Genomic DNA, 26,884 nt, shown 5'->3' on the forward strand with positions numbered 1-26,884 from the left:
CTGATTGACCAGAATGGTGGCTAATAACTACACATGTAGTGCCTGTCAGGCAAATCACAGCAGTAATTCAATGCGCTATTACAATTTTATGATTACAACTAACATTATTTAAATATACAAAATTTAAAATTGACAGAAACTAAACAGAATGCTTTAATCATTGGTGAAAGAAAGTAGTTTTACTAATAAGTGTTTTTTCTGCTCATAAACATGAGAATAATGTTTTTATGTTACAAACATGTAATCCAAATGTGTGGTAACTGTGGTATAAGTAGATTAATACACCCCAAGCCATGGATTATATGTGTTTAAATGCACCCTGCTTTGCATTGGGCAGTACTTCACCTCCACAGCCATGCACTTAAAAACATATAATGAACAGCTTGTCATGCATTAACCCTGACTTATTACAGTACATATACTTTGTGCAACGTGGGATATAGACACCATTGTGAAAGTCTGGTGATATGGATTGTCCAAATTGACTTCATCCTCTTGTCCCATGCTCTCACAACCCTACTTTAAAATGTACCCCCCAAGTAAGCCTGCAGAAATTAGCTTAATGGGCCATTTCCTTCAATCCCCTTAGTAATGGCTTAGCTCCCTTTTTCACAAACCAGGATTCCGTTTGAGCTTCATACAGAGGGACATGCATGTTAGACAGACCTATTACTCCGCAGGGATTATCGTGAGCCTTGACAACAGTAACATCTCCTGGCAGCATCTCACACCAAGACCCCCGCATGGACACCACTGACCATGATAACATGGTAGCACTTTAACTTTGCTGTCATATGGCTTCAGTTCTCTCTGAGGAGCAGGTACAGAGCCGTAAACGGCAGACCCACACCCCACCCACTATAACGGTCAATGAATAGATAGAACAAAGTATGTAGGACATTTCATAATGTGCGGTTTCACAAGAAATCTTTTCATGTTTACTTCTTTGTATGACTGAAACATACTTTCTGTCATATCCTGTAGTTTATTTAATGAATCTCTGACAGGTTTTGGGATATTTCTGTTCTTAGATTATTCATTCAAAGCCCCCATTTTATCCTATTTGTGCTTCTTTCCTGCTTCCTTCCAGGCCATGGCTTGTAACACTCACAGCTACAGTGAAATATGCAGTGCCCTTGGGCAGGAAAACGCCAACACTGCAACAGGAACATTGCTAACTAGGTAATGAACACAATCAATTACAATATTCAAGTACTTGTGTTTATTTTTTATATTTCTCTTAAAGATTTGTAAATTAAGTTATAGTGATATATCCTCATTTATCCAAATTCAACTGTACTAAAGCTAATGTGTATTGCTCTAACAGTGGCAGTGGATTCTGGGAAAATGGAAACTAGATAACACTGCACAACAAACATATGTTTGTAAACATGTTTACTTCCTTGTATGACTGAAACATACTTCCTGTCATACTTTATAAATTATTCATGGGAATCTGACTGACAGACTTTGCAATTCTGTACTTGAATTATTCATTCCAAAGAACCACATTTTATCCTATTTGTGCTTCTTTCCTGCTTCTTTCCAGGCCATGGCTTGTAACACTCACAGCTACAGTGAAACATGCAGTGCCCTTGGGCAGGAAAATGCCAGCACTCTGCAACAGGAACATCACCAATCAAAGTAATGAACACAGTACATCAGAATAGTCATCCATCCATTTTCCAAACTGCTTATCCTACTGGGTCGCGGGGGGTCCGGAGCCTATCCCGGAAGCAATGGGCACGAGGCAGGGAATAACCCAGGATGGGCGGCCAGCCCATTGCAGGGCACACTCACACACCATTCACTCGCATGTGCGCCTACGGGCAATGTAGCAACTCCAATTAGCCTCAGCATGTTTTTGGACTGTGGGGGGAAACCGGAGTACCCGGAGGAAACCTCACGACGACATGGGGAGAACATGCAAACTCCACACACATGCAACCCAGGCGGAAACTCGAACCCGGGTCCCAGAGGTGTGAGGCAACAGTGCTAACCACTGCACCACCATGCCGCCCCCTCAGAAAAGTCAATTATTTGTAATTCTTTTTTTTTTTTGAGATTTAAACCTTTCTTGTTATGTATTTGTAAATTGTGTTACGTTATGATGATATAACATCTTTTAAAAAATTAAACTGTACTAAAGCTAATGTGTATTGCTCTAACAGTGGCAGTGGATTCTGGGAAAATGGAAACTAGATAACACTGCACAACAAACATACCTGAATGTCATCCTGTAGTTCTTTCATTTGCCTTCTTTTATGTTTATACCTTTCCTCTACAGCTCTCTTTTGCTCCTCTAGCCTGAGCTTCTCCTGATATTCCTCACCTAAAAACACAAAACGTGTCATGCAGAATGAACATCATAAAAAGATTAAGTGGTTGCAGCAGAGGGTGCATCTGAAACATAGCTTGTGGATGGACATCCTGAAATAACGCATCACGCCTACTTGACTCCTCTACTTTGTGGAATGATTTCCGGTAAGTGGTATTGCGGCTGTTGACCACATGCAGGGTGTTCTCCAGAGCCTGGATCTCCTTCTCTGCCTTGTCGATTTTAGCATCCAGATTGTCCCCCTTACGCTGGAGCTCTTCCTTCTTCTGTGCAGCCTGAATAAATGAAATGATGATACTTGGTCTCCGTGACACACAGACACATATGTAGGTGACAGTAAGCTTGGCAGCGAAGAGTAGCCACCCATAGGGACGCCCATGGAGCTGGGGGTTAAGGGCCTTGTTCAAGGGCCCAGAGAAGTGACGATTCTGCCGAAGTTGTGATCGAACCAGCAACCTTCCGATCACAGGAGCAGAGGCTTAGCTAGGATCTAAAAAAAAAATCAAACATGTAAACAAACACAAGTGTTTGGCTGCTTTAGCAGCATATTAATAAGCATTCATTTGATGATGCAGTAAGCCTGAGACCTCTCCTCCTCACCCTCAGGGGTAGGTATGGATACAGTCAGAATCTCATACCTCTTTTTCATCTTGCCAATCATGCACTTTGATACTGACGTGACAGGCCAACACAAACATAAACACGGCACATTCTGCTCTATAAATAATTCTTAATATAAATTAGACGTAAATACTGATCTTGGGTGGGACAGTGACTCAGTGGTTGACGGCATTCCTTCTGTGTGTGAGTGTGAAGTTTGCAGAATCTCTCCACATGTTTGTGGTTGTCCTCTGGAAACTCCAGATTCCTCCACCAGGAAGCAGCTTCTCTAAATTCTCCATGGTAATTATTTGTGGACTGGAATAAGCTACAAGTGTATTCAAAATACGACTGAATTCTCAGAAATAACTTCCTTGTGTATGTTGATTACAGTGTCCCTTAATTGCTCTGAATAAATGAGATGGATGGATGGATGGATGGATGGATGGAAGTACAATTGTTAGGGATGAGAAATATGGGCTCCCAAAACTGGATGCAAAAGGGAATATGTAAATTGAAAGATCTGTACAATGAAGGGGTCCTGATGATTTCCCAACAGCTGGCTAATACTTTTAAAGTTTCTCAGAAACATTTTTTCAAATATCTACAGATCAGAAGCTCTATACACTCCCATATTAAAATGTATTTTACTATCCACCATTGAATGACTTTCTCTGGAGCACTTACAAGAAAAGGAAGGTATATCCTGGTTTTATGACACGGAACAGCCTCAAAAGAGAAGTCGGTAAGAGTTTACTTAAAGCAGTCATAAAGCAATATCTTCATAATGCATAATAGTGCATTCATAAAGAATTATAAACACAGCTACTGTATAACTATTTTAAAAAGGCATAAGAAATTATAGCCGTGTTTATTATGCATTATGAATGCTTTATGAAGCTCATCTATAATGCACTATAAATACCTTCATAATCCATTATAATGGTAAGTGTAAGCATTATGTTTTAACAAGGTATTTATAGTCTGACAATCTGGCCCTAAAAAAAACAAAATATACAGTCAAAGGGAAAATGAAAGAGTTTTATAAACTATGGGAACCCTTTGTACAATTCATAATGGTTTAGATACTAACATTCAGCTCTGAAATTTCATATTCTACACAATGCTTTTGGGCTGAAAACAAGAATTCTCAATTGGCAAATTCTAAAGATGACACAAGTATGAAATGCCAGTCTAACATTTTATTTTTCAGCAGAATCCAAAAAAATTCTAAAATGTATTATTTCTATACTAAAATCATATCTTGCTCTGAAGGCTGAAAAGTGCCAATCAACAGGTACTGGAGACCCGTCCCTCAGATAAAGACCAGTGTACCTGCAGTCTTTTCAGCTGTAGCATCAGCATGCTGGACGCTGTCCTCTTCTCCTCCAAAGCTTCGGACAGGTCAGACACCTTGGCCTCCAGCACCCACTTTTCCTCCCCAGTCACCTCCCCCTTCAGGCGAGAAATCTTCCTCTCCAGCTGCTGGATCTGGAAGTCCTGGTTCCACATGATTGTATCAGTTAGTATAACTATTCGTTTACTCCAAAAGAATGTGAGCACATCCACATGTGTGTCACGGTTGATTTGATTTTCATTTCTCAATTTCCCAGACACACTTCAGTAGCTACTTCATTAGGTACACCTAGGTAGTAGTGTGTAGGTAGTGGTTGAGTTGTAGCAGTATTTTGGATTGGAGTTTGCCAGTTGAGTACCTCGATATAGTTTGTAGATTTACCTTTCCATTGTAGATTTACCATTTACTGTACCACTGGCATTGAGCACTTGTCTCTGCATGGTACTGCTTATAAGCTGTACAGCTTCTATCACCACTGAGAATTCACCAATAATTTTTTAGTGTGAGATGCCTGCAAATATGATGGACAGCTGATACACAGACACATCCTAAATCCATCAACTGCAATCACATCAAAGAAAGCTCCATGCAGGTCTGACTCTGGTCTTTCATCTGGTTGTACTTAATTTTCTGTTGCTTGAGGGAGGTCTGGTCCATCTTGTTCAACCGGCTGTTGAGGTTGGACAGTGACGCTCTGAACCCTGTAATCTCTGCTTTTGTTTTCATCTCTCTGGCTTTGGGGCCTCCAGCTCCTGGGCCTTCTCGAACAGCGCCTCCCGGTGGTGGAGCAGCAGAGAATCCATCTTATACATGAAATACCATCTGGGTCATGCTCCGTTTGAAGTAGGAATCCATGTCACAGAGGTTTTACCATGTTTCACAGTAGCACTACATTTATAAAACATATTTAATATACAGACATTTTTGAAAGGTATAACCAGAAATTGTATAAAAGTTACATTAACATTGCACTACATTCAAAAACTGTCATTTATTGAAATGTGTTTGTCACTGATTTTAAATAGATTCACAAGGTCACCTTACCCATTTAAAGAAAAGTCTTCCATTTTAATCAGAATGTCACTGATATTACTGGTGGTACAGTATATCTGTCGCATCAGTAACTAACGTTAATGTCATGAATGATTAGAAAAATTAAAAGGTTATGAATATGGAAGTTAAACTTAGTAGTCTATCTGTTAATTTTGCCATTTTGCAAGGTGAAATAAAACTGTTCTGTCACTGGTGTTACAACGTGTCATAGTTTAGCAATGACACAGTATTTTTGCATAAAAATTTATCTTTATTAAGAGTATCTTACTTGGGCTGTTATTGAATACAGACACATTGAAATATAAACATTTCACGACAGGCCATGCATTGTGATTTTGGCATTTTGCCGAATGACCGTGCATCTGAAGCAACAGCGTTGTCTATTGTATCATGCAGTGGAAAAACAAAAAACATGCATCTCCTATTTGATACGGTCTTCAGCAGTTTAGAGAGGTAGCCTTCTCACTCAGGTCGGATGACTGTCAGGTCGGACCACTTCCTCCTTCAGTGTTTTGGGGGAGGTAAAATGAAGATGGGCATATCATGTGACATCTAATACAAGTTGGCAAAACTGGCTACGAGAAATTATAAACCAAAACATAAAGCGTCCCCATGCATAATCAAATAACTGACATTTTTTCTAGTTTAGGATATTCCGTTATAAGCAATGTTGAAATCTAAAAACCAAACTGTCACTTCAAGGGCAAGGACAAAGAGGAAGGCAGGCATCAGGAAACTTAAAGGGGGCTTTACTGAAAAGAATCGCAGCACAAATGGGGCAAACTAAAAAGGACCACGAGGGGTCAAAACAGGGAGACAAGGAGTGGAGAAGATGAGACAGCACTGGACAGTATCCGGAGCAGAAACAGGTGGCTACATCAATGACTGGACTGGGGAGCTCAAACCCTGGAGGCACTTTATACATCACTAATGAGGAAGCAGACGAGGGGCAGCTGGAGTGAGTCACACGAAGGCTGAAATGGGAGGTAAGATACATTAGAACAAGGGGACAGGAACAGAGGGTATGACAGAAACCGACAAACAGACCCACTATGTAAAGCACTGCTTTAGTTACATTCATTACATATTTAATTTAATTCTATTTCAATGGTTACATGTACATAACAACTATTTAGCTATTTAATTTCACAGCACTTTAAAAATTAAATGGTTATTTTATTGTCAACACACCTGTCACACTTTATGTGGCTTTCATATCTAGATGCTTTCACTTGTGATAAATTATTGGAAAAAATGTGCCCCAAGTTTGCCTGCCTTAATCACAAACTAAGAGGGATGCTGAACGCTAACCATCTAAACACATTTGATGTGGGTATGTCACTGACGACACAGCTAACTGTAAGTGATTGAGCAGGACAGCTGAAAGCTGCATGAGTGGAGAGCGAAAAACAAATGTTTTAAAAGTACTCCTACATGCCGGGGTGTAAGAGGAAGACCCTCTAAATGACAAATTAGTTAATTTGTTACAACCAATGAAAAGAACAATAATTCCAAAAAACATGACGAAAAGCACACCTCACCTCTGCGTGGGTTGGCATCCTCAGGCATGGCTATAAGTTGTTTAGCTAAACAATTTTTTTTCCCAACAGAGAAATATACCTTTACTATACCATAGGTACCTTTATAATGCATTATAATGGTTGGTATAAGCATTAAGGATGGTTTGTACTGGATTATAAAGGTTATCTATAGTGCATTATAGATGAGAGCTTCATAAAGCTGTCATGATCACTTGCGTGCTGAGCGGCGATCGTGCCGGCAGGTGGGTAAGAACAGGCTGACAGGCAAAGATCAGGGCAAACTACAGGGTTTATTGTGGGAACAGGGACTGGAGACATTCAACCACACCATAACCACAATGACGGACAAGGGGAACAGGTAAGACCAGGACTTAAATAGGACGTGACTAATCAAAATAAGCAGACACAGATGGAGACGATCAGGGAAGCACACATGGGTAATCAGGGGGCGTGGCACACACGAGGAGCGGACGAGCCGGGCATGACAAAAGCATTCATAATGCATAATAAATATGGCTATACTGTGTTATGCCTTTTTATAAAAAATTATAGCCATGTTTATAATACATTATGAATGCATTATAATGCATTATCAATGTGTTTATAAATGACTAAAATCATGGCTTTAAGTAAAGGGTTACCAATCCATCTGTATTGCAGCATAAACTACCACATTACCACAAGGTAGTATGTGTAATACAATTACTCTTTAAAAAAATAAGAGAATACTTTTAGAATATATCTGCGATATAAAAATAGTTCTAAAAAATCTTTTGAATGACATGCCTGTTTTTTTGTTGTTGTTTGTTTCGTCTTTAGGCTAAAGTGGTTAGCACTGTTGCCTCACACCTCTGGGACCCGGGTTCGAGTCTCCGCCTGGGTCACATGTGTGTGGAGTTTGCATGTTCTCCCCATGTCGTCGTGGGGTTTCCTCCAGGTACTCCGGTTTCCCCCCACAGTCCAAAAACATGCTGAGGCTAATTGGAGTTACTAAATTGCCCGTAGGTGTGCATGTGTGAGTGAACGGTGTGTGAGTGTGCCCTGCGATGGGCTGGCCCCCCATTTTGGGTTGTTCCCTCCCTAATGCCCGTTGCTTACGGGATAGGCTCTGGACCCCTCATGACCCAGTAGGATAAGCGGTTTGGAAAATGGATGGATGGAAGATGAATGTTTTGTCTTTGTTTTAAATCATCACATGCACACTTTTCCCTTTGCCCAGTAGAGGGCAGAGATGAATTGTATATCAGCACTAAAGCTGTAGGTCAGTATGCGCAACCATGACCGAGTGTGGTTCAAACAGAAAGTGGAAAATCATTTACTGTTGAATGTCAGTAGTGTCTTGCATTAATTAAGACTCTATTAGCATCAAAAGTTTCAACTTCTAATTTAAAGAAACACCTTGAGGTAAGTAATGTTTTCAAGATAAATTTCAACCAAGCTTGGATCAGCTACATACCTGGCTAATATTTTAGCTCCCCTACTTTCCTTGGTGGTATATGCATGTCATCAGCTTTTAAAACACAACATATGTTGGTTTATGCAGGTGGAATTACATTGTTTCTACAATGTTTTTTTTTCTCAAGGTGAAACTATGAAAAATATTGGTTAATTTAATAGGCGTGTCTGGACTTTTTTGTGAATATGTTGTGAATTTCCTAATCAGCTAAATGGATTTAATCCTAAATCTTTGCCATCCCACCACAGAAAACATGTTGCAGTGTATAAAACAAGCTAACCAGAGTACATTTATATGTACATTTATATGATCCAAGCGCAAGCAGCTCAGAAGTTCAACAAGAAAGACCATTCAACGGCATTTGTTTCTGCATGATTATTTCACAGATGGGCATGGAAGCAACTTCAACTTCCTAAACAGCAGATGGCGCTATAAGTGCGTGTACTCAACTCCTGATAATTCCTCTCTTCAGCTAGTCCAGTTTGTGCAGATCACCTAGATTCATTTTTGGGGCATTTCCTACTTGGAGTTCATATATTCTCCCTGCATAGGTTTCTCCTGCCGTAAAGACATGCAGCCTAAATTCGTGATGCTAAACTTGGGGCTTAAGTGTGTGAGTGTGTGCACCCACAAAATCACCCTGTGATAGGCTAGTGTGCCCTGTCCAGGTTTGTGCCTGCCTCGCGTCTGTAGGTTGCAGACCTAGGATTCAAGGTCCTTGTGATGCTGAAATGGACAAGAGGATGTGAAAAGTACATAGATTGATTTTCTTTTCTATAATAATGAGAGCAGGTATTGTAGGGCCGGGTGGTGTATCAATAACCACAAGCTTGCAGATGTAATTTTGCTTATATCGGTGTGATCAGTACTGGCTCGTATTGTGGATATTCTACATTTTAATTTTGATTAATGAGAAATCCAGGCCCAGATATGCTGCTGAATGTTATTTTTTTTGTCCCGAAACTGACTGAGATGACATATGCGTGTATGTGTGTGTACTGTCATGGGTGCATGTCTACATTTAGAACAAAATAGGTATTTAAATTTGTAGCAATGTTAAAATCGTTTCGGTCCTCTTCTAAGTGGTGTGACATCGCATTTCATAATGTGGCCAGAGAGGGCTGCAAAATATCACATCGCAATATAATCACGATATATTGTAGGAAAGTACCAAAAGTACGGTACTTCAAGGTGGAAATTGTAAGTAATGTAATAACTTTGGCACTGAATGACATCACAAAAGGAGGATTAAGACCAGGCTTTTTCTTACCTTCAATTTGGTATGGACATTATAGCGCAGGGAGTTTAGGTTTCGCTAAAACATTTTTACTCTCATACGAAAAAAAAATTATCACGTTTTGCAATATTAATGATTATTCCTTTCAAAGATTGTCTAGCACATGTTTAAAAATCAGTTTAAAGTTTACCTCCGCTGCTTTTGCATGAGCGCTGCGTACGTTCTCCGAGACAATAATCATTTTCATCGTCGCTGTTTACATCACTCCCATAGACATGTTTTTGAGAAATTTATGTTGAACTCCTTTTTCGTTATATAAATACCCCAATATTTATTACAACAAAATCACATCGCAATACTTCGAAATTTTCCAATACCATGCTGCCCTGGTATATTATACAAAGTACTTTATTTCTTTTTATGCTACCCTGCTGTTCAAAACGTCAATAAGCAATAAAATATCCAAACAACTCACAAGAGTTCAACATTGCTTGTAACGGAATATCCTAAACTGGAAAGGTTGTACAAAAGCCATCCACCTGACAAGGTAAGCAATTATCTGATTATTCATGGTAAAGTTTCATGTTGTGGTTTATAATTTCTGGTAGACAGTTTTGCCACCTTGTATTAAAAGGGCACATGATATGCACTCGCCTTCATTTTACCTCCCCCAAGATATGTATGATGGAGGAAGTGAGCAGAGAAAGCTGATAGTCGTCCCAGCTGAGTCAGAAGGCTGCACCACTGAACTGCTGAAGACCGTGTCTAATAATGGAGGACACATGATTTCCGTTGTTCTACTACAAGATACAATAGAGATAATGCCGCTTCCTTCAGATACACGAGAGTTCAGCAAGATGCCAAAATCACAATGCATGATCTGCGGTGAAACTTTTATATTTCATTTAGTCTGTATTTAATGACAGTTGAAGAAAGATACTCTTCATAAAGATTATATTCTTTGCAAAAATAAACACTGTGTTATAACTAAACTATGACACTTTGTATCACCAGAGATGGAACAGTTTTATTTCACCTTGCAAAATGGCAAAATTAACAGATAAACTATTAACAAAAGTCTAGCTTTCATATTCATTAACCTTTTAATTTTTCTTATCGTTCATGACAATAACGTTAGTTACTGCCACAGATATACTGTACCAGCAGTAACACCAGTGACATTCTGATTAAAATGGAAGACTTTTTAAAAAAATTACTGCCCCATGGGGGGTAAAGGAACCTTGTGAAACTATTTAAAATCAGTGATGTAAAACACATATGGAATTACCAGTACTGTAACAAAAATTCAGTTACCCAGCCCTTACACTGCATGATTCCAGTGACATGTAGAAGTTACGTGCTATCTGAGAAACAAAATTATCCATAGCTTTATTAAATAAACTGGGTAAGTATGGAATCATCTTCTCATTCTTTGAGATGTTTGCTCTGTGATGGATTCTTCACTCAGGAAAGCAGGTAATTGGAGCATGACCTAAATAATATCAGTGACCAAAATCTGTGTGACAAATATATTTCAATAAATGAGTTTAAGCTCAGGTCAAATGGTGTGTGAGTGTGCCCTGCGATGGGCTGGCCCCCCATCCTGGGTTGGTCCCTGTGTAGGAATTATTAGCTCAGGTAAATTTTAATATCTCCACCAATATGTTTTGAAATTAATTAACTTTTAATTAATTATTATTTAATGCTGATTATTAACCAATTGTTATGCCGAATGGCCGGCTCCTTCAAACTCAATTGTGAATCCCCGTGAGTCTGTTAATGTGAGACTTAATTTATGACTAAATCTTTCTGAAACATGAAGATTGTTTATTCAAGTTTCAAATTGAGTCAGGTTGTTATACATTCAGTGCATGCAAAAGAAGATGGAGAAGACAGGAGTGGAGAAGTCAGACCTGACCACGAAGATCGAGGAGCTAGACCTCTTCAATGATACCTCAGACAAAGAACTGAAGCAGCTCAATCGGAAAAAGCAGGTGAAGAGACTAGTCTCAGAAACGGTAGAATTTATCGCATAGCGTCTCGGGGAGTGCAGACTGGTTTGGTGACTGGCGATCACACCACAGGATGCCATGGTGGAGGACAACATCCTGAAGCTGGAGACGAAACGCCTGCGGGACCTGCTGTACAATAAGGCCGACAGCGTCCTCTCCCTGGAGAAGCAGAGGCTGTGGCTGCAGGCGGTCATGAGCGAGCGGGAGGAGGAGCTTAAGCTTCACCGTGAGATGATCTGCAAGCAGGTCAGGTTGGCCGAGCAGGAGCAGCAGGCCCTCAGGTGATTGGCTGAGCCGCTCGGATCCTGGACTTTCTTTGTCCTAATGAGTTAATACCCAGTTTCCTGAATCATTTTTATTGATGGGTAAACTTGAAATGGATACAATAATAAGACTGGATAGATACATCATAAACGTTAGCCATTATAGTGATATCCATTCATCCAGATCAATGCAAATAAAATGTAGTGTATGTTGTTTTAAATGTAGCTATATCAAAATTCTTAGTTGAATAACTAATGGAGACAGCTGTCAAAACAATCCAGACACAAGCGGCATTTTACACTATACATGCACACAATGGAGCTTATTCCAGTTGATAATAGGGCACAGACGCACAATCTCCACAGGTAATTTAGAGAACCAGGTTTCTGTACCTGCTGGAGGAATCTGGAGTTTCCAGAGGACGCCCAGAAACATGGAGAGAGATTTCGCAAACTTCACACGCACACAGACAAGGCGTGCCGTGCCACCGACCACTGAGCCATTGTTCCTCCCCAGATCAGTATTTATGCCTAATTCATTATAAGAATTATTTGTAAAACAAAATATGGCATATTTATATTTGGCTGGTCTCTTATGTCAGTGTTGAAGTCAGTGAAAGGCTCTTCAAGACTGACAAGATGAAAAAGAGGTATGAGATACTGACTGTATCCATGATTACATCCGATGGTGAGGAGGAGAGATCTCAGGCTTACTGCATTATGAAGGTGAATGCTTATTAAGCTGCTAAAGCAGCCAAACATCTTGTGTTTGTTTACATGTTTGATTTTTTTTTAGATCCTAGCTAAGCCTCTGCGCCCGTGATTGTAAGGTTGCCGGTTTGAGCACAGTTTTGGAAAAATTGTCATGTCTATGGGCCCTTGAACAAGGCCCTTAACCCCCAGCTCCATGGGCGTCCCTATGGGTGGCTGCCCTTCGCTGCTAAGCATACTGTCACATATGTGTCTGTGTGTCATGGAGAGCAAGATGGGGTAGGTGAAAATTTCCCCATGGAGATCAACTAAGTATCATCATTTCAATTTTTCAGGCTGCACAGAATGAAGAGCTCCAGTGTAAGGAGGACGATCTGGATGCTAAAATCGGCAAGGCAGAGAAGGAGATCCAGGCTCTGGAGAACACCCTGCATGTGGTCAACAGCCGCAATACCACTTACCAGAAATCATTCCACAATATGGAGGAGTCAAGTAGATGTGATGCGTTGTAGATGTCCATCTACAAGCTATGTTTCAGATGTACCTTCTGCTGCAACCACTTAGCCGTTTATGGTGTTCATTCTGCATGACACGTTTTGTGTTTTTAGGTGAGGAATATCAGGAGAAGCTCAGACTAGAGGAGCAAAAGAGAGCTGTAGAGGAAAGGTATAAACATAAAAGAAGGCAAATGAAAGAACTACAGGATGACATTCAGGTATGTTTGTTTGCATATTAGTGAAGATGGACATCAGTAAAAATGGAAAGATGGATATATAATGTACTGTAATGGTAATTGTAATGGTTTACCAATAAATAAAAACAGCTGTATACAGCATGACTACAGAATTGCCCTATAATGCGACGTGTGACCCCAATGTTAGCATCCGGGAGATTTTATATCCTACCTGATGAGTTACTATCTGTCTGAGATCATGTGGGGTTCTTCACAGACCAGGTAGGATGGATAACCTGCTGGGTACCGGCACTCCAGGATCAGGGCTGCCTACCCCTGTTCTAAACAGCTCTTTTGATGAGATGGAGTGGATTGGTTATGGGAGCTGAGAGTGAAATTAGATCTGACACAGGAGTGTCAGTAGAAGTTTGTGAAAAAGGGAGCTAAGCCATTACTAAGGGGGCTGAAGGAAATGGCCCATTAAGCTAATTTCTGTAGGCTTACTTGGGGGTACATTTTAAGGTAGGGTTGTGAGAGCATGGGACAAGAGGATGAAATCAATTTGGATAATCTATATCACCAGACCTTCACAATGGTGTCTATATCCCACGTTGCACAAAGTATATGTACTGTAATAAGTCAGGGTTAATGCATGGCAAGCTGTTTATATGTTTTTAAGTGCATGGCTGTGGAGGTGAAGTACTGCCCAATGCAAAGCAGGGTGCATTTAAACACGTATAATCCATGGCTTGGGGTATATTAATCCACTTATACCACAGTTACCACACATTTGGATTACACATTTGTAACATAAAAACATTATTCTAATGTTTATGAGCAGAAAAAGCACTTATTAGTAAAACTACTTTCTTCCATAAATGATTAAACCATTCTGGTTAGTTTCTGTCAATTTTAAATGATGTAACATTTAAATAATGTTGGAATTATAAGATTATAATAGCGTATCGAATTACTGCTGTGATTTGCCTGAAGCACTACATGTGTGGTTATTAGCCACCTTACTGATCAATCAGATTACAATTGAGTATTGTCCTGGTAGTATTAATAATGTAACTAATTACAAAATCTCACAGTCTTCCTATAAATGATTCATTCAACAAGAAGAAGGTCACACCCTGCTCCACCCCTGTAAACAAAAATCCTCTTGGCCTATATTTGAATTCCAATCATAATTTGCTCCTGTGAAAAATGAAGAACTACTTCACAGTGTACTGACACAAAAAGAGAACAGTGCAGGTACATGTAATTATTACCAATTATTAACCCTTTCTGTTTAGTTTCTGTGAATTTTAAATTTTGTAAATTTTAAATAATGTTAGTTGGAATCATAAAATTATAATAGCGCATTGAATTACTACTGTGATTTGCCTGACAGGCACTACATGTGTAGTTATTACCATACTGAACAATCAGATTGAACAATTGAGTATTGTCCTGATAATAGTACGTAACTATTTACAAAATCTTCTGTAAGAGTCTCCCTCAAATGAGTCATTCAACAATAAAATGTTACACCCTGCCTCACCCCTGTCAACAATAATCCTTTACATCTTGGCCAATATTTGAATTCAAATCACAATTTGCACCTGTAAAACATGTGGAAGGACTACTTCACAGTGTACTGATACAAAAGGACAACAGCGCAGGTACAGAGCACAGCAAATACGCACTGTAATATCCTTGGCAGCCTCAAATGGAGATATTTGTTTTTCCATTTGTACAAGTAACTGGTACACTGGATTTTTTTTTAGTAAATCCCATCTTATTCGCCTATGAGACACACAGAGACTGGGGAGAGTGAAGATTAGGCTCAGAGTTCAGGGTTAGCCATTTATCTGCTAGGAGCAATTGCAAGGGTTTAGCATTGATATGATCCTCTGTCAGCCATGGTATTTGAACCAACAACGTTCCGGTTACAGTTATAGAATAGTAATCAACAGGCTGCGACAAGCACTAATACTTAATCTTCCCAATTGCTCAGTTCATACAGTGTCTTTGTTGATGTCTTAAGTAAATATTTATGCACTCTCCTGTTGGAAAGGACACAGTGCACAGTCTCTCCAGGATGACAGAATGGCTTATGAAAGGGTGTTTTTTTCTATTATAAGATATATAATATATAATATCTTTAAAATTCAGTTGAAAGTCTTCCAGCTAAATTCTCCCTCCATCGCAGTGCTCAAAACTAACCAGGGAGATTCGGTCTGCCAGGGAGACCAAGGAGGAATCCTTGTAAGAGCGAGACATCAATCTCCGGGAGCTGAGGGACTTCAATATAGTTCCCCTCTGGCTCACAACGAACTATACTTAGCCTTATCCACTTGACCAACCCAGAATTCTGATTGTAACCCCCCCCCCACACACACACACACACAGATCATGTGACTGCACGCTCCGTCATGTGTGCCACATCTATATCACTCAGTACTTGTGCGCTTTGTGCACAGCTGGTCGCTGGGCTCGTCAAGCAGCAGAGGTTCCTCCTCTGTGCAAGCGGCCCCGCCTCCCGCTGTAAGGACCGTGGACCTGGGCATGGGTCTCTCGGTGACGTCCGCACCTGGTGTCACACCATCCCCACGGGATTCCAGGCCCGGGAGCGGCGCTAGTGGCAGCAGCAGAAGCGGCGGAAGTGTCCAGAGCCAGAAGGTCCAGTGGAAGAGCCCATAGAGTCGCTGTGACACACTTAAGGTTGCAGACATTGGCTCACTGAGGGACTTTTACCTAAGATTTACATTGCATTGAAATATGTGTGATTTACCAGCTCATAAGTGGTTAAAGAAATTCAGCTGTGACACACTGACCGGTGCTAAAAAACAGTGGAATAATATCACTCCTTGTCAGTCAGATAGCTATAATGTACTTTTAATAAATGTGCTGGAATGGAAATAGATATATGATCAGCACAGTTGCTAGATATAAAGCTCTACTGGGCCTCAGGCCCATTCTGTAATAACTTCCTATAATGCAATAACTGCCAATAAAGTAATATTTTTTCCATTCTTTATGTAATAAAAGTCAGTAATGTAATGACTGGCCAATAATGTAATACATTTTCCCAGCCAATAATGTGATAATTTATTACAAGATCAGCAAAAAGTTATTACATTACTTACTTTTTTTACTTTAAGAATGAAGAAATTTATTATGTCATTGGCATGTTATTAAATTACTGGTGGTTAGTACATTATTGGCTGCTGCAGGGCTTCCATTACTCAAATCACACAAAACTTTTCTTGAATACTGAAGACTGCTCCGTGTCAGGAACGTGCTAGACAGTGTGCTATTTGAACTCTGCTAAGGGCACCATTATTGCCACTGCCATGCTGATGTTAATCTACAGGACGCAGTAATATTTGAGTGAAAGAGAAATCAAAATAACATCATTAGCATTATTTAAAAAGCTATTTCTGTCCCGTCCTGTTATCATTCATCAGTTCTGATTCGTATAGTCATGCCAGTACAGTGATTACGGCGTGTGTGCTCTGTGCACTGGCTATTACATGCCCCCATCCAAGCACGGACTGCCACGGTGTACAGGCCTGGCCTGCAGGATGCACGCCTCAGCTTGTATTCAGGGTTAAACTGTACTGCTTTATTTGACATTGTAAAAAACCTATTCTTTTCCATTTATTATCAATCTAAATTAATCCACTGCGAAATATAGGAGCTTCTCAAAACTTGAATGTGAGATTCAGCAGAGAAAGACTGGGCTAGAGGTCCAAGTAAAAGGGGTCTAGCAAAGCTCATGCATCAGAAACCCCAGGATGATGGGGAGAACATGGAGCCTCCACACATATGGAGGCAAGGCGGAGACTCGAACCCTAATTATAAACCAATTATATCTGCTTTGGCATAATCATAATTAAGAGGAGGGATATTATAACTGCTTATTGCGCATATTATACATGTGAGTCAAGTAAATTATCCGCAAATTTGCATATTTAACCTGAGAAATGAAATGTTTTTCCTGTTAGTGGTATATTTTTCATTGATCTCTGGGCAAGTGGCTAAAGAAAGTAGAAGTGAAGGTGAAGCTTTCTGAAATGCAACTGGTTTTGGTGCGAGTCATGTACAGTAATGCTTCCCTTTAACTTTTATTTATGATGAAAAAATATATACAGATGTGCTTCTGTTGGGGGCGGCATGGTAGTGCAGTGGTTAGCACTGTTACCTCACACCTCTGGGACCCGGGTTCAAATCTCCGCCTGGGTCACATGTGTGTGGAGTTTGCATGTTCTCCCCATGTCGTCGTGGGGTTTCCTCCGGGTACGCTGGTTTCCCCCCACAGTCCAAAAACATGCTGAGGCTAATTGGAGTTGCTAAATTGCCCATAGAAATGCATGTGAGAGTGAATGGTGTGTGAGTGTGCCCTGTGATGGGCTGGCCCCCCATCCTGGGTTGTTCCCAGCCTCGTGCCCATTGCTTCCGGGATAGGCTCCGGACCTCCCGCGACCAAGTAGGATAAGCGGTTTGGAAAATGGATGGATGGATGTGCTTCTGTTTTTTTTGAAGACTGTAATAAATGCAACTTAAATATTATTTTGCCATTAGAATTATAGCATACCAAACGGGAAATATTGCACCATCTTTAATATATATCGAGTGAATACCAATATGTATAAAACAAAACCTGGCATGCATACAATGAAAGTATTGCCATTCTAGTAATGCGCCATACCAAGCAATCTTTCTGTGTATTGTCTTCCCGGTTTGTCTTGCCCGTTGTGTCCTGCCTGATCGCCCGTCTGCCTTCCCTGCTCGCCTCACCCTCCGTGCCTGCCTCGTCTCCCTGTTGGACCCGTGTGTATACCCTGCCCTCCTTCCTTGCCTTCCCTGCTCCCTTGTCGGTTTTCCTCCTCCCTCCCCGGATCCCCGTCTCTTCCATCTGTTCCGGACTGATCATCACGGGTCTCGACTCTCGCCTGCCCCTTGACCACGATTTAGTACGTTCCACTTGGTTTCTGTACTACCAAATCACAGAAATAAAGGAATTTACCTCCGCATTTCGGGGTCTGCCCCCTCCCTGCTCGGCCGGCCTGAAACTGTGAATGCGATCAAAAAAGTGCCAAAAGTCTTGTATTTTGGTTGGTTATTTATGGTTAAGGTCAGGGCTGGGGTAGGGGTTAAGGGGGTCGTGATTGGGATTAGGGTTTTTCACATAGAAATAAATGGACGGTTCCCATTTAGATAGGAATACCAACTTGCGTGTGTGTGTGTGTGTTTTTGCGTGAGCATGTGTGAGCGGGTATACCTACTCTTATGGGGACGCAATGTCCCCATAAAGTGATAAATATTGTTTTTTTTTTACCTTATGGGGACTGGTTTCCTGGTCCCCATAAGGGAAAACTCTATTTTATAAAAATCGGTGACTGCTATGAAAAAGTTAAAAATGCAATAGCTCTTGCATTTTACTTATGGTTATGTTTAGGGCAGGGTGGGGGTTAAGGTTGTCATAGTTAGCATTAGCATTTTTCCCATAGAAATGAACGCCCGACATGTGTGTGTGTGTGTGTGTGTGTGTGGGTATATTGTATATAAAATGAAACTTGGCATATTTACAATGAAAGTGGATATATATAAAATTAAATATATGTAGCACCAAGTCTTTTTGTGTGTGTGTATCATCTTTCATTCTTCATATCGGTAATCATGGGCCACACCCTTTACATGACAATCTACCTCAGTGATGAGAACCTGAGTGTACGTGTGTGGCAGGTGATAGCTCAGCACCACACTAGTCTGAATGGACCAGTGTGAGTTTTTTTCCAGTGGCTGGAGTGCCAGTCCTGCCACCAACCTCCAAATTTTCCTAGAAAGCTGAATGTAGGATAACATCATACCCAGAACAAAGCAATTACATGTTAAGGGCCTTTACTCAAGGGCCTAACGGAGTAGTTTCAGTCCTGACATTCAGGGTTTCAAACCAGCAACCTTCCGAACGTTGGAACAGATCCCTATCCTCAGAGCCACCAATTACTTACTCAAAAATTGGAGTGAAATTGCCTTATTATTTTAAGGTGCGTCAGCTTTTCTTTGTTACAGTATATGATTCGATTCTCGGCCATATTTTTTGGTAAAAAAAAATGCCTTGATTGTCTAATGTATTTTTGGTTCTCAACCAGATAACCCTTTCATGCTAGATTGTGTCTTAGAAAGCTTGTGTCTATTTACACATAAACAGAAAGGAGAATGCGTGTGTATGAGTCAGCCTACTGCTGACGCTCGCGTAGATAAGCACTCAGATTAATTGCGCTGTGAATATTCTAGTGTTTTTTTTTTTGTTTTGTTGATCTTAGTTTCTTTTTAAATAAGACCATTAGTGATAGCAGCAAACCAATAGGAAAGTTGTGAAAACCACAATATAGCTTATTATAATTGCAAAGCACGATACAGGAGTTTGCATGTGTGATCTCACTACTGAGCACGGAATGGTGCAGTCATTTATTCATTTATTTAATGTATTTGCAAGCTTTGAAGATTTTATTTATAGTATTAACATTAGGTATATATTTATACAGGTTTAAATAGGCAATCATTTGAGGGCCTGGAATGGGTTAGAAATAATGATCAACTTACATTATTTCTTTTGGGAAAAACTGATTCAGTTTTCGAACAAATTGGTTCTCGTACAGCTTTCTGGAACGGATAAAGTTCGAGAACCGAGGTTCCATATATTATGATTCTGACTACACAACATACTTCACATAATACATTATACAGCAACTGGACAATATGCTACAATATCCTACAGAAACATTGTAGCGTTGTAGTGGGTAGAGTAAAATCAACATGGTGATTTAACACCCTTTTAGCTATATTGAAAAGGTATTGCAGGTATTTACAGAAGAAAGCACGCCCAAGGCAATAACGTAAAGAAACAACGGAACATCTTTCACCCTGTGAATCTGTCTTTGAGTGGTAGGTATAGCAGAAGCATGACTCACAGGGTGAGCCAGGACACCGGATGTGTATTTGAAGAAGAACATTTTTAAGGGAACAGGGTGCAGCTGGAATATAAAAAGAAATAAAAAGAAAACTGAAATTAAAAACAAATCAAGAGATAGATGGCAGGAAAAGCAGAGGTTTGGGGGAGATACAACAGGCTTGTGTGGCTAGCAGGGGTAAAACTTCTTCCAGGATAGTAGGAGCATCATAAGAGGGACGTGTGTCAATACTCAGCACCCCAGATCTGGTCTTCTGACATTCCCTGTCACTCCACCTACTCCACCCACTCTGGACGTCAATTCTAGTCCAGTAATTGATACTTAAAGGAAATCTATATGAACATACATATACTTCATGGTTGTATATTGCCTTTTCATTGTTTACACATTTGATTGTATATGTATTTAATTTTAACATTATCTGTTATAACAAAATTAATATGACATGCTATGTTAGTAACTGACACTTGCTGAAATATAAATGCAATTACACTGGTTTTTATACACTTTCCATATTTCTTCTCAGAGGGGGTCGAGCATCATCCTCTCTGGATCAGTTGCAGTCATAATGCTTCCCTTTCCAGGGCCCAGGTTGTCCCCCCGGGTGTCCTACCATTATTCCCTACCTTCTTAAGAGTCCAACTACATCCCCACCCCCTTTTGATAGAGTTTATCAATCATATTTTCTGTAAGCACAATCATGGAAAAATGGCCACCACAATGTTTTGTATACTCATTGACGGGAGCCCAGAGTCAGCCAAGGGCAACGTGATAAAGGTCCGGACAAGACGCCCAGACATGCCGTGAGAACGCAAGTGTTTCTGTGGTTGAGCAGTAACCATTTTTGGAAGTTTTAGCTGACCACATATTAAAGTCAATTATACTCCTTGGCCTTCAACATAGCGATAAGCAACAGAGCTGAATAAGATTCATACAACCAGGGTAAAAATAAGATACAGTTACAGAAACTCTGAGGCTAGATCAAGCAGCAATAATTGGACTATATTCTCTAAAGGTTACATTTTCATATAGTATTTTGCAGGTTGTATGTTTATAGTTTTTCCCTAAGGTTTCACTAAGTGAATCACGAGAATATATATTTTTTTAATTATCGCGGTCTAAAACTGTTTATTATTGGATGTATATGTTTGTGCACAACTGTACAATACATTCAAGTATTTTTATAACATTTTTATGCAAAATAAATGTTTATTATTAAGTGGAATTTTTTTGTATTAGACTTTTAAGGGTTGTGTGCTGTCATAAATGCAGTGGTTACTGTCATGTCTGTATATCTGGTTCTTGTTACCTATTAGTGTGGTAGAAAAATTATAAATCAACCTCTCTGATAACACAGAGAGTTACTTAGAATAAAAGTCTGGACCTCTCAGTTTGGTAAGTAAAGAAAATCTCTTTTATTCCAGCAAAGTGCTCTCATCACACTCTGGCACAAGGTACCAAGTCACACGGAGCACACAGAGCAACCAGTAGATAAACCATAGGAGATTGCGGGAACGGGTGGTGAAGCGGGTCAATTCATCTCCTTAACCCGACGCCTAGCAGATGAGGAGGGTCGCTGGAATCAAAGCAGAGCATCTTTCCACATTAGCACTCATAATAAAATTAAAAAAACTATCATTCCATACAATCATGAGACAGATATTGTGTAACATTCAGTTCACTGTACATTTCAGTTCCTATGCAGCTTCCCTTCCTACCTAATCATTATATACAGTACAGAGAAACTGTCACAACTCATACGCAAATGAAACTACCCATCACATGACTCATGCCAAACAAACATACCTGCCAAATGTCACGGCCAGGAGCCACCTGCTCACAAGTTCTTTTAATCAATATAACTTAAGTTATAGTAAACAAAGGAGTATATATTTCTATTACCTTGGGTGGCTACTTCATTATGAACCCCTACACCCTACCTGAGAGACCCATATTTTTACTCCATAATCACTTCAAAAGTAGATGAGCTGCACATTCAGAGAAGCATGTCAAGGAAACATTACTGAATGCTCCTCCCATCCCTGAGAAGAATATATTCGGTACACTTCATCACTCGGGCCAGAGAGAAGCTTATTCTTTTGCTGTCCAAAGTAGTTGCCATCAGTAGGTTCAACAGGGAATGAAAATGCTGTACCTCGTTCTGTTATTAGGCTGTTTCTTACCACTGGGAGAAATAGCCATTGCAGGTAAGTAATTTATGAAACTCTGTATATGTTTCAGCGTTTATTATTATATTATAGTTTTTCAATGATGTGAGAAATTGAATTTAAACTTGAATATTACATTGTAAAAAAGCAGAACGCATGAAATTTAAAAGTATATTCAGTTTCTATACATTATTGACCTAGTTCAAGTGCAAGTTGTGTCAATAAAGGTGTTCAGAATATCAGTTCATTTTTTTCAAGTATAACTGCTTTGATATGAAAAACAACATATTAAAATTACATTTTATTTTTGCTGTAAAATACACGCATGATATACAGAATATACAGAAAAGTATTAATATTGATATTGCATTTCTGATTTCTAACAGCATTAACAACCCCAACGGCGACATCATCAACCACCCCAACGAGCCCAATGTCGGCATCATCAACCACCTCAACGACCCCAACTTCGACATCATCAACCACCCCAACGACCGCAACATCGGCATCATCAACCACCTCAACGACCCCAACTTCGACATCATCAACCACCCCAACGAGCCCAATGTCGGCATCATCAACCACCTCAACGACCCCAACTTCGACATCATCAACCACCCCAAGGACCCCAACGTCGACATCATCAACCACCCCAACGAGCCCAATGTCGACATCATCAACCACCCCAACGACCCCAACGTCGACATCATCAACCACCCCAACGAGCCCAATGTCGACGTCATCAACCACCCCAACGACCCCAACGTCGACATCATCAACCACAATGACCCCAATGTCGACATCAACAACCACAGGATCCTCCACGTCAACATCAACTACAATGACCCCAAAAATGGTAACAACATCAGCAGCCACCCCTGTCAAGCCAGCAAAACCGATACAACAAATAATAACAAACACCTCTGCAAGACTTCAAGCTACCCTTCAGTCTGGCATACTGGCTTTAGCTGCATTTCTATACTTTCACGGTCTCAGTTACTAATAACCCTTCCTTTCCATTTATCAAAGTTGTTATACTTAATTGTGCTTGATAAACTTATGTCTGAATTCAGCTAAATCCTTATATATCACTCTTTTTAATAATGGGTGTATGCACTTAGTATAGTAGTATAGTATCTTTTATAGCAGTATAGCACAATATTATTTTATTCTTAATCTTTATCTTAAGGAAATAATGATCAACCTACTCTTTTGAGTTTGTATGTTCTCCCCATAATGCCCTTTTATGGACTGGCATCGCATTCTCTGTGTGTCCTGTACTTCCTGGGATAGTTTCCAGACTCAGTCACCCTGTAATACCTGGTCAGTTAATGGAAATCAATGGATATTTCACTGTAAAGTAAGACCTCGGACATTTGCGATGTTACGTTCCAGAACCCAGAATCCAGAACGTTCCAGAGGAGGAATCGTGGGTGTTTGGTAAAGTCACTGAAAATGGTAATATGTGCTTATTTCTATAGTTTAAACCTAAATATGGTTTGAACTGGCAACCTTCTGATTACAGGCACACAAGGTTAGCCCAAGGTTAGCCCAAGGTTAGCCCTCTCCTTAAAAATGTGGCACATGGGAGGATCGCATGGGAGGATCGCATGAACAGGTCCTGACAGTTCCAAAGGGAATAAACTTTGTGAATGGGATTCACATCTTGTAAAGGTACAGTATGTACATAAAAAGGAATATTTACATAAGAAAGCCATGGTTTTTTAAAGGATTTTTAAACTGATATTTATTGTATGTTTATTGTAACTCCAAAAACATAGTAACATCTTCATTAACTAAGTTTTTTTTTTACCAATCTTATACTTAAAAGCATGAAAACTTCTAAATTACTATGACAATTAAACATAAACACTTCTGTAGGGTTTCTCGAGGATTTCGCAGATGTGCGAAAAAATCGCGGAGGCAAGTAAGTTCGGTTCCAATGAAATTTTCGCGGATCTGTGAAATCGCGAATAACAAAGCGCAAATGTACGACAGCTTACTGTATAGTAGAAAAAAATATTTTTTTGTGGAAATGCAAGATTTTCTCTGAAAGACATGTAACTAATTTTTACCCAGTAACTGTGTCAGGGGGGAATGTTAGACAGGATGACGGATTTAAGGTAGACTGGGCAAAATGTAAGTGAACAAATATAAAGTCCGTTTAAACTGTGGTACCTTAAATCTAACAAGTTACCCAATAAGCCAGTAACCCTGCTTTGTAGTAGAGGCCACTGGGGTGAGTCATAGAACAGGGCTTTCAGAGTGTATTTTTTTTACATGGTCATGGTGTATTTTCCTACGTTTCTCTCTTTTGGAGTGAGATTATATCTGTTAGATTAGTGTGTGTCTCACGGTCAACGCATGACACTTGAGAGCCCTGTGTTCCGCAATCAACGGATGCTGTTCTGCCACATCCACCTTGTCTGCACTCCGTGTGTGTGTGCATCCATGTAATAACGCGCTTGCAGCGGGATCACATGTAACTTATTTTTTAATTTATCCGGACACAATAAATGCTGCTTTCTGATTGGTTGGTAGGTGGCTAATAACGGTGTATAACTCAGGACAGCTCTGAACTTGGTGGAAAACTCCACTCCGTATGCCTGTGCATCGTCCATATTTTTGCATAACGGGACACCCTGGTGGGCATTATCCCTTACTTAGCCTGAGACACACAAGCTGTGGCATTGTGAGCATGTGAACTGGTTGGAGTGTGTGTGTCTCACAGTCAATGCATGAGACTTGAGAGTCATCCTAAAGTCTGACACCCTCTCCCACCTAAAGACAATGTATCATTAGTCTTGGAAATGTAATGAGCTTTAGGATGACAGTGATGGGTATGTAAGAGTGGAGGGTGTCATAGACTCGAGGGTTCTTGTCATGGACTCAGGGCATAGTACAGGCAGGAAAAAAGGTGGTGACAAGCCACTTACACCTCCACAAGAGCAAAGGTTTATTACAGAACTGAACGCATTGGGAACACTAAAAAAACAAGTGGTCAAATATAAAGAGGGGGAACGATACAATATAACTAACAGAACAAAAAATGATCTACGAATGGAAACTGGTAGCACAGAGAACAGGTCGGGAAGCAAACATAGCAAATCAGAATTGCTAACATCAGGGAATGACTCCACAGGGAACAGAGCAGAATCCGGTACCGACACAGGACTAGCAAGGAAACACAGGGCAGGTGAGAACAATCAAGAGGCTCAGGGAAACACCAAACAGGTGAATCTAATAAGCTAAATCATGAAACTCGGAAACTACACAACACATTCCAACACTAGGGAAATAACAAAGACAGGTGAAACACAACCAAAATCCAAAACAGAATCCAAACCACGAAACTCAGGAACACCTGACAGCGACACCTGCTGGCCAAAAGGGAAAGAGACACGAAAGGCCCAGGCAAATGGGTGCTGACCCTGACAGAGGGTGACACGTGCAGAAGGTGTTTGGTATTGCAAGTGCTTGTGTGTTGGAATGGACTCCTACAATAAATTCTTTTGGTGATCTGAGGACCGTTGTTCCATTTACTGACAATGTTTAAATGGCTAAGTTTGATCCTGTATGGTTTTGCATTTGTTTGTCTGAATGAATGGGGTGGCTGGCTGGCAACGTTTCCAGCACTTTCAAACAGCTGATAAGCTAGACAAAGAGTCAAAGAGGATGGTGATGTGCGTGTCGGCTCTCTAATTTACAGGGACATGGGAAATGAAGTGGGAACATTTTCATGTCGTTCACTTTTTCCGAGGAGCGGGATGAGAAAAGGTTTGATGTCGTATTACAAAAATATGACGGGTACTTCTGTGATTCACAAGCACGCCTGTTTCATCCAGAGAGCGGAGAGGCTTGTATTAGAGTGCTGTATGATTTATCTGAAAACTGTGACTTTGGCAAAGAGAAGGACTCATTTGCGACAATTTAGTTGTGGGTGTTCTTTACAAAGAGCTGTCACAGAATTCCCAGCTTATGCCGGATCTCACATTAGCCCAAACTATTCAAAGCCGACGCTAGTCTGATGAGGTTACACTTCAAGTTCACCAGCAGGGGGAGACGTGAGCTGTGGTGTAGGAAATAGTGAATGAAAAACCGGCTAATAGACAAACACCAAAGTGGAAAAGGGTCACTGGGAGAGAATGTGTCACAGTAAAACAGTTACGAAAGTGACAGAGATGGTTGAGGGAGGATGCTCAGCCATATGCAGTTCATACAGCTTGCAGAATCCCCCTGTCTCTTATGCAAAGGGTAAAGGGTACAGGAGGAGCTGGAGTGTACAGTATGGAGGGGACTGGTGTCAAGGAGTAAGGGACAGATATCCTACTGATTGGTGCACACCTACGCTTCCAGTTCCAAAACAGAATGGCAGTGTACGTATCTGTGCTGACCTGAGGAAATTGAATAAAGCTATAAAGAGTGTGAGGTATGTTCTCCCTACTGCAGAGAAAATTGTTTCTAAGTGGTACAACAGCGTTCTCATCTTTAGATGCAGCTTCATGTTCTG

At 40.4% G+C, this 26,884-nt stretch overlaps 2 protein-coding genes and 1 long non-coding RNA gene across 3 annotated transcripts in view; all 3 read left to right on the top strand.

Annotated features, from left to right (window-relative positions):
- Positions 1–16,018, top strand: part of ccdc39 (coiled-coil domain containing 39) — a 71,045-nt gene extending 55,027 nt beyond the window's left edge. Inside the window, exon 21 of the mRNA XM_048988416.1 lies at positions 15,739–16,018. Within this exon, the coding sequence (XP_048844373.1) occupies positions 15,739–15,929 (191 nt within the window). The 3' untranslated portion in view covers positions 15,930–16,018. The remainder of the gene's footprint in view (positions 1–15,738) is intronic.
- Positions 10,807–13,268, top strand: LOC125716291 (coiled-coil domain-containing protein 39-like). Its single transcript, XM_048988423.1, has 3 exons — positions 10,807–11,576; positions 11,667–11,875; positions 12,904–13,268. Exons 1-3 carry the CDS (start codon positions 11,454–11,456, stop codon positions 13,130–13,132), a joined length of 561 nt encoding a protein of 186 aa, XP_048844380.1. The 5' UTR covers positions 10,807–11,453; the 3' UTR covers positions 13,133–13,268.
- A 6,108-nt stretch (positions 16,019–22,126) lies between the features above and the next one.
- LOC125716293 (uncharacterized) lies at positions 22,127–23,058 on the top strand. The gene is made up of 2 exons (XR_007384306.1): positions 22,127–22,413; positions 22,761–23,058. It is a non-coding gene; the product is annotated as an uncharacterized LOC125716293 (long non-coding RNA).
- The last annotated feature ends 3,826 nt before the right edge of the window (positions 23,059–26,884 follow it).

Source organism: Brienomyrus brachyistius, chromosome 21 (assembly GCF_023856365.1).
Source record: "Brienomyrus brachyistius isolate T26 chromosome 21, BBRACH_0.4, whole genome shotgun sequence".
Taxonomy (NCBI): domain Eukaryota; kingdom Metazoa; phylum Chordata; class Actinopteri; order Osteoglossiformes; family Mormyridae; genus Brienomyrus; species Brienomyrus brachyistius.

Bases quoted from the DNA above. Each gene is read 5' to 3' on its own strand.
- LOC125716291 (XM_048988423.1), top strand. From the start codon at position 11,454: ATGCAAAAGAAGATGGAGAAGACAGGAGTGGAGAAGTCAGACCTGACC. The intron at 11,577-11,666 runs GTGAAGAGACTA...ATCACACCACAG, and splicing joins AGCTCAATCGGAAAAAGCAG to GATGCCATGGTGGAGGACAA. The intron at 11,876-12,903 runs GTGATTGGCTGA...TCAATTTTTCAG, and splicing joins CAGGAGCAGCAGGCCCTCAG to GCTGCACAGAATGAAGAGCT.